The sequence below is a fragment of the Empidonax traillii genome, unplaced genomic scaffold, assembly GCF_003031625.1.
Source record: "Empidonax traillii isolate 1590-97213 ecotype Southwest subspecies unplaced genomic scaffold, ASM303162v1 scaffold1259:size168962, whole genome shotgun sequence".
NCBI lineage: Eukaryota > Metazoa > Chordata > Aves > Passeriformes > Tyrannidae > Empidonax > Empidonax traillii.
The window spans coordinates 124,442-132,814 of record NW_020956452.1 but is presented as its reverse complement, the minus strand read 5'-3'; the positions used below and the strand labels follow the sequence as shown (position 1 = coordinate 132,814).

Genomic DNA, 8,373 nt, shown 5'->3' with positions numbered 1-8,373 from the left:
AAGAAGAAGAAAAGGGATTTTGGAATAAGAAATTAAACTTTCTGCCCTTAAGGAAAGGCGCTTTAAAATAAAGTGAAGTGACTGAAAGGCAAGTGAAATGAAGTCAAATTAAAAAAAAAATTAAATAATTTTTAAAATGAAATTAAAATAAATAAAATAATAAAAAATTTAAATCAATGAAAAGAAATAAAATACTAATAAAATATGATGCCCACATATTTCTTTGAGGTCCCGAAGGGCTCTTAAGACCTGCACCCGCAGTCGCGGTTGGGTGGGGGCCCTGAGGGGGGTGACCAGGGGTCCAGAGGTGGGAGGGAGGCACTGAGGGGGTCCCCGGGGTGTCGAGGACCCCCGGGTGAGACTCTCCTGCCCCGACACGAGGGGCAAGACCCCCTAAACCACGGGCAGAGCCCACTGCGGGCTGCGGCCTCGACGGGGAGAAGCAAACCCTGAGGGCAGCATCGCCACTTGTTGCTGCGGGAAAACTTTTCCTCTGGGACAGGGGAGACACGAGTGGGGTGAAAGGGGGCCCCACGGAGTCCCTGGGCCCGGCCTCCTGCCCTCCCCATCGGGGCTGGTCTGGAGGACTTGCTTTTCCATCTGCGGGTGTTTCCCTGCCCCTGGAAATGCCGCCCACGCTCCTCGGGGCCAGCCCTGATTTTATGGATTAAACCCGCAATCAGACAGAGGGGTTAATCCCGAGCAGGGATAACCCACGCGTGTCCCCGCAGAGCCCCTGTCCCTCCGCCCCCGCTTTCGGAGGAATGAAGGGAAAGCAAAGCCTAAAAAGCAAAACCAAGTGAAAAAGGAGAAGTTCCCTTCAATCGCTCTCATTAATTCGAAACCTGCAATTAGCAGGAAAGTCTAATTATTAGGAAGGAAAGAAGCAGTGGGAGTTCATGCACAACTGCCTCCTAATAACTCTGATTTTTTTGCAGGGCGAACTGGACACAGAGACGGCACAGGGAAGCCAAACGAGGAGATCTCAGCGTCAAGAAACCCGTAAGAATCTTTCCCCAGCACCCCAGTATAATTTGGGGTGTCTGGGAATGCTGGAGGAGCCTTTGTGGGCTCACAGATGAGTTCAACCCTGGCCCGGCCCAACCGGGGGGTCCAGGACCCCCAAAAACCAGGCCAAGGAAGAGCTGTTTCACTTGGGAAAAAATATCAGTGAGTCTCCAGACTTGCGGTAAAGTTCAGTCAAATGAGGTTTCTCTCAATTAGCCATCGAGGCTTTGGCTGGAAGGGCTGGGGGCTAAGCCTTAAAAAGTAGTATTTACAGATGCAAAAGTATCAGAAAGGCTAGGCTGGCTGTGATTAAATAAAATTCATTAGCAAAATATTTCGGGTAAGTCGAGAGTCAGACAAATCCGTCGGTCAAGAGCATTTCACTTTCCTGAATTAAACCCCTGCCTTTGGCAGGAACATTTCAGGTCCAGTAACTCATGCAAGAATTGATTTTGCCCCTTGTATTCTCATGCCAGCAAAGTAATTCTAAAATCTTACTTTTGATAATTTTCAGGAGAGGTTTCCTTGTTTTTTAGGAATTCCTTCCGTTTCCATATTCAGGGTATTGTGAATTACGCTTAAATATTTGTAAGACTTCTACGTTGGGGGAAAAATACAGAAAAAAAGGAATTCTATTGATAAAAACTCCNTGATTTTGCCCCGTGTATTCTCATGCCAGCAAAGTAATTCTAAAATCTTACTTTTGATAATTTTCAGGAGAGGTTTCCTTGTTTTTTAGGAATTCCTTCCGTTTCCATATTCAGGGTATTGTGAATTACGCTTAAATATTTGTAAGACTTCTACGTTGGGGGAAAAATACAGAAAAAAAGGAATTCTATTGATAAAAACTCCTCGAAAATGAGAAAAAGAAATATATCCAACACCGGGCGTTCCCTTGGACAAAATACTCCATTTGTCCCTATTCCATCCATTTGTTGGGAAAATCAATTAAGCCTGGCTACCTTCAATTATTTACACAAGCCTTCTGTCCCGGAGACTTTAATGGGTTATTCTCTGGTTTTCAACATTGTTATTAGAAATCCATAAAGCAGGGGAGGGACAGGAAATTAAATGTAAAGGTACCTCATTATGGCACAAGTGCTTTCTGTGCCTCGCTGCGGACGGACACGAGTTTATGGAGACGGAGAGAAAGACATGGAGACAGCGAGTGGACTTGGCAATCCCGGCGAAATGACCTTTTGGTTTCAAGTCTAGCAAGGAGAATTTCTTCCCATCCCACAGCAGCCTTCCTTCCCATCCCGCCGGCGAGAGGAAAAAAAAAAAAAAAAGAGGGAGAAAGGAAGATGGTGCAAAAGGTAGAGCCGCGTGAGTGATAAGAGCGGGTTGGGTTGTCGTTATCGCTATTATTTTAAAACTAGGTGTGCGCTGGGAGAGGCTGGAGCGGGGAAGGGGGGTTTATTCCCGAAGGTTTTCCCGGCCTTTGAGCCAAGCAGGATCTCTCTGCGGTGAGCTGGAGCCGCCTCTGATGCCCGAGTCCATCGCGCAGGTTTGCCGGTTGAGGCAAAGAGAACACTAAAGGAGTGCTGGTGGTGATGGAGAGTCGGATGGAGGATCGAAAAAGAAACCGTCAGAATTCCCAGCGGAGACTCGGGCGGGTGGAAAAGGGGGACACGAGCGGCGCGGCTTTGCCGAGGTGGTTTAGAAGACGGAGCGTGAAATTATCACGAGGGAAACTGGAGAAGGAAGATGAGCGAGTCTGTCCCCCCGTCCAGGGAACCGGCCAGCGGTTTTCTGCCCCGAGCCCTGCAGATGACGAGGATAAAATCTCCTCGGGAAGCTACACGTGGGAAATTATCAAAGACCAACATGAGAGGAAAAACGCCTCCCTCTCCAGCCACCGCCAGCACTCACTTACCTGGCCATGCCTTTCCTCTCCGGCTTTTTTCTTTCTTTTTTTTTTTTTAATCAAAAACTTCCCCTCCCCCTTAAAAATACCAGGGAAATAAAGAATTCCCAGCAGACCCCTCCTTTGCACAGGCATCCTTCCACCACTTGTTACAGCCCAGCGAACCTTCTCCAGCTCCTCCCGATTTAATTGGATTTCTTAAACAATTTTATATTTCTTTTTAGGTTTTTGTAAGCCCAGGGACTCATTCTGGTTGAGCGTTAGTCTGGCTGGAGAGCCAGGGTGCTGCCAATTAATTTTTAACCAAAGAGCCATTGTGTTAGCGAAGGGAAAAAAAAAAAAAAAACAAAACAGGCGAAAACCCCAACCACCTTCCCTCCCCGTCTAGACCAAATCGCTGTTTTGACGGCGAACCGCAGGCTTTCCCCGCTCCTCCCTAATCCCTGCTCTTGTTTGCCTTCTTCTGCTATAAAACGGGGGAGTGGAGTTTAACTTTTATTGATTTGTTTTACCCACCTTCGAATTCTCGGACTCTTTCAGCATCTTTAGACCCGCCTAAAAAAATCAAAAGCGGGGAGCCGTTCTCTGGCACGACCCCCCCGCCCTTCCCCGAGCCCCGGGAGGCATCAGGGGGGTTCCAGCATCCTCATTTTCCAGCCAGGACGCCTCTTCTGTGCCGGGGGGGGATTAGGGTGGGCAGGGCTCTTCGGGGGTGCACGGGGGTGGCCCCAGCAGGGCTGGGGGAGGCGGCAGGACCCACAATCCTGGCTGCTGGAGGCTCATTCCCATCCCCAAAAGAGGTGTGGGGGGGTGCGGGTGGGGGGACGGACCCTCTTCCCTCCCACTTTGCAGCAGGGAGGGGACGCTGCGGGGAGAGGGTCGGCGGTGCGGGGGAAGGAGCGGGTTGGGGCTTCGCAAAACCGGTATTTTGGGGGTAAAACGGGGTGGAGGGAGGTCTCTGACGAGTGACTTATCTGTTAGAAACCGCGTCTGCAGGCGAGCTCACCAATCCGGGGCGGGCGAGGCTGCCGAGACCATCCCCTGGTGTCAGTTTTAATGGGAAACTTCACTGCTTTGCGGAGGGGGGTGATGTATTTTTTGATATAAAACCTGCGGCTGCCACCGCCCCTCCCCGTTCTCTCGGCTCCTGGGAGAGGTTTGCTCCCATCTCTCTTTCCAGGCTCCCCATTTTTGGAGAGGGGATTATTTTGGGAAAGCCCTTTGCAGAGGTGAAGCGAGAGCCTGTGGCTGTGCCAAGGCATGAAAGACATCCCCAAAAATAAAAAATAAAGAGAAGACAGAGCCCTGCGCGGAGCTGGTAGCCAGATTCCCTCACTCGAAGCCTCCTCGCAGTGTAGCTCGCCTGCAGGCTGTTGCAGAGGGGGCAAATATTATATATTAAAAATTAGGTATGAAATGCAAAAAGGCCACGGCAATTTTCAGGCCTGGCCTCCGGAATGGGTTTTTTTGCTGCAGCACAGAGACCAACGGAAGGAAGAGCCAGGAGATGACACCAAGTACCTCAAGGGTTGGGGGACCCCAGGACGCCACCCCCGGCCTCGCCTCCTCCTTCCCGGGGCCAAAACCGGAGCGAAGGAGCCGGCTGGGCTGCGCGGGGTGGGGGCAACAGGCAGAGCGGCCCCTCCAGGCCGTGTCCCCCATGTTCCCACTCAAAAACCTCTTTTTCCTACCCCAATCTCGCAGGAATTCAAGTTCTTGGTGTGGAGACCCTCCCCAGTTTGGGGGTTGCCTGGGGGCATGTCCAGCTCAGAGGAGAGCCGGCATTCCCGGGAGGATGGAGCCCAGCCCGCTCGCTCTCTCCTCGGAAAGGATTTATTCTCGGGATTAAAAACCCGGCCGCACAGGACAATTTAATAATCGGCTGCGATTCATTCTGGCTCTGTCTTTAAGGAAAATGATGGTTTGCGACACAATCCTCTGTCACTGCGGAGAAGAAAAGAACCCAAACCCCGTCAGCACTGGCGGGTTTCCGATGGCTGGATGCACCGTCCCCAAAATGGCTCAGACGGAGAACATGGAGAAAAGGGGAAATCCGGTTCTTTCATAGAATCTATTTATCGAGTTTTTCCAATTATAATTTACTTTCCCTTCTGGAAATGAACCTGCGAGGACCGGGTGCTGTAGGACACCTACTAAAGCTTAGGCGGGCAGAAGGCATTTTGCAGTTGTGTCTGGTTCTGTATTCGCGACACATTCCTAAAATTACTAAAATCCTCCAATTTAAATAGCTAATAATGGACAATAATGGGGAACAATAAGGAAAAATACGGAGGAAAGGAATTTTAGAGGTTTCGGACAGCATAAGAGTATACCAAAACTTCACACGGGGAAAAAAAAAGACCCCCAAAGCAACCAAACCTCTACTATAAAACAATCGGAGGGGGAGGAGAAGGGACACACTTCTGAGAGCCCTGAGCCCTTTTCCAGCCACCTCCTGCCCCGACGCTCCCCCTGGGCCGGGCCTGACCTGGGACAGCGCCAGGACCCGCTCCCGAGCTGCAGCCGTGACTCTGAAATTGGGGTGATTTCCCCCGTTTTTATCTTTCTACCTCCCATCTCCAATTCCAGCCGGTACCCCACTTGCTCTCACGAAGAGCCTTTGCGGTCCTTAATAATAATAATAATAATAATAATAAAATCTACCTTTCTCCTGCAGGGTCCGATCCTACTCCGCGGTCCCTGGCGGGGACTTACCCTTCAGCCTCTTCTTCCCTCAGGGACCGAAGTCCAGACGCGTTTTGCACATTGATCCCGCGCTTCAAATGGTCACTCCTGGCTGCTTCCAGCGAGCCGGGGGATAAAACCAGCCTGTGCCCCTCGACCGTCGGGCCCGCTGCAGCCCCGACCCCGCTCCCTGCACTCGCTCCCTTCTCGTTACCGTCTCCCGATCACCGGGAGCCGTAGGGGAATTTGGGAGGGGGAAGGAAGGATAAACGGGAGCGAGACTCACAAAGGAAAACCCCGGACTGAGGTTTCAGGGTGTTTAGATTAAGAGGAGTGGTTTGATTGCTGTTTGGGTGCTGGGTTGTTGTTTTTTTAAAGCGAATATCTGTCTGTTGGGAAAGCGTGAAGGAAGAGGCAGCTGGATCCCTCGGGCTGCTCTCCTCGCGGGGAAGAGGGCAGGGATCATCCCTCGGGAAGGACCCTCTGGAGGGGGTTTTCTTCTGGAAATACTCGAGGGATGCCAAATGGGCCTCCTCAGGGAGGGCTGGAGAGGGCTCAGGGCGGTCACACCCTGACGGGACAGAGCAATCACAGCCGATGAGGCGGGTGGGGTGAGGGCTTTGCTCCCTTTTACCCCGACCCGAATCCTGATAATCGCTCCTCGACTTGATTTCAACCGACGGGCTCCATCCCCTCCCATACAGAATTTCTTCTCTTTGGGGTTTTGGGGTTGAAGCCACAACCGCGCCGGGCCGAGGGCGGCGGGTGCCGAGGGAGAGGGACACGCAGCAGGTTTTGCCACAGGACACAAATCACACGAGAAACAGCCCCAAACCGCTGCCTCCCCAAATTTGCTGCCGGCGGGTGCTGGAGGGGATCGGCCCCGGGCCGGGCATCCCGACACCGGTCTGGTCGGAGCACCCGCCGGTTCTTAAAAAAACCTTCCCTGTAAAACTCCCTTCACATCTCCAGAGCCTCAAAACTACCAGGTAACAAGATTTTAAGACCCGACTCCCAGCACACGGTTTCACTTAATTCCCTAACTCCCCACCCCTCTCCCTGCTGGCTGCCTTTCCCAATAAGAAACCTCTCCAGATTTAGTAATTTAAACATTCAAACCTTGCAGCTGATCCACGACCATGGCCTTAAACCGCAGGAGTCCCAGACCGTCTGTGGTTGAATTCTGATTCCAGCCGGGGGAATTTTCGGCTTTTTCGGAGTCCTTGGAATTCCCGTGCCCCTCTGGTGTCCGCAGGAAGGTGCTGAGGCCGGTTTGTCCCCAGGGTTTCCTGGCCCCAGGACATCCCAAAGGCCACTCTGCCCCCATGCAGGCAGAAAAATCCCAACCCAACCCCAGCCTGGAGCGGCTGAAGAGGGGGAAAAGCAGCACTGGAAATCCAGTCAGGGAGGAAGCACAAGAGCAAATCCATGGCTTAACTCCACTTGAAAGTGGATGGATGTGAGCCCTCCTCCCCCCCTCACCCACCTGGCCCTTGTCCAGGGACCTTCGCCTCTTGGCTTTATGGTTCTTCTCTGTGTAGTGTCAGCACTTCACACCCTTGATGACCCAACCTCCCCTTCTCCGGTCCCTCTGAAGGTTTGGAACCCAAATAGAGCCAAAAACCCTCAGTGCTCCACCTCTGCGATCATTCCCAGGACTTGGGAGGTGGTGGGGGGTCAGCTCCCTGGTCCACCATAAAGTAATAAAACAGAATTAAAAGATCCCAAAATCAAAAAAGGGGAGTCACAAGAGCAAGATGAGACTGTGGATCCCAGAGGTAGAACTCAGCATCTCTCCCCTCCAACAGAGCAAAGGCAAGCTGTGGTACCATCCTGAAACCATTTAGTTCACATCCCTGGGAGATAGGGGCCTTTTAAGGACTCTTCTCTGTACCCCACCCCCAGAGCCACTACCCCTCATATATTATTTTTACTAATGTGCTGGGATTTTTTTTCTTTTTCTTTTTTTTTTTTTTTTTTTTTTTTTTTTTTTTTTTTTTTTTTTTTTTTTTTTTTTTTTTTTTTTTTTTTTTTTTCCTTTCTTGGAGGAGGAGGGATTTGTGTAGGCAGATTGGAGGAATTTAGGGAGAGAGAGAGAGGGAGAGAGAGACATCCCCCTGTTGAGTAGAGAGATGTTGTTCTTGGGATTAGAGACGTCTGACCTTGAGGGTCGCAGGTCACGGTCTTGAATGAGGAGCAGGAGTGCGAGGCTGGGATTGAAACTTGAGGTGTGTCTGCTGGAGATCACAAGGAAAAGTCTTCCAAACAAAGAGGAATGCCCTCGATCAGGGAGAGAAAAGATGACTTCCCCAAGAATTATGGGCTCCTTCCGGCTGGCTGCATACCTGCAGACCCCCCAAAGGATGCTCTGGGGCTGGGGGAGGGCAGAAAGGAGGGCAGAAAGGAGGGGCAGGATGGCTGGAGCCAGAAGGCCCCATTATTTATTACTATTTGCATTCTGGGTAGGCCCAGAGGCCCCAGAGCTGGCAGTTTTATGAAGAAAAGGACAGAGAGAACATCCCGCCCGTTGGGGAAGCCTTGAGGTGGAGGGCAGGGGGAAAGGAGGCTGCCCAGAAGCATCTTGGCAGGATGGGAAGGGAGGAAGAGATTCCCCAAAGGGCAGGGAAATAGCACAGAGGAACAGCAGGAGATTGGATCTCAAATCTGTGCCCAGCACAACCATGAGAGTCTCTGTGAGATCCCACAGAGTTCTGGGCAGTCAGGAACACCCCCCAGGAACACCAGCCAGAGGAGCAGAGAGCACTTCCAGCCTTGTTTTAGGGCAGACAGGGTAGAACAGTCCACAGAAATCT

At 51.4% G+C, this 8,373-nt stretch overlaps 1 protein-coding gene across 1 annotated transcript in view; it reads right to left on the bottom strand.

Annotated features, from left to right (window-relative positions):
* The window catches only part of HOXB9 (homeobox B9), a 29,613-nt gene extending 22,575 nt beyond the window's left edge, over window positions 1–7,038 (bottom strand). The window contains exon 1 of the mRNA XM_027906214.1: window positions 6,680–7,038. Coding sequence (XP_027762015.1) covers window positions 6,680–6,887 — 208 coding nt within the window. The 5' untranslated portion in view covers window positions 6,888–7,038. The remainder of the gene's footprint in view (window positions 1–6,679) is intronic.
* Between the last annotated feature and the right edge of the window lie 1,335 nt (window positions 7,039–8,373).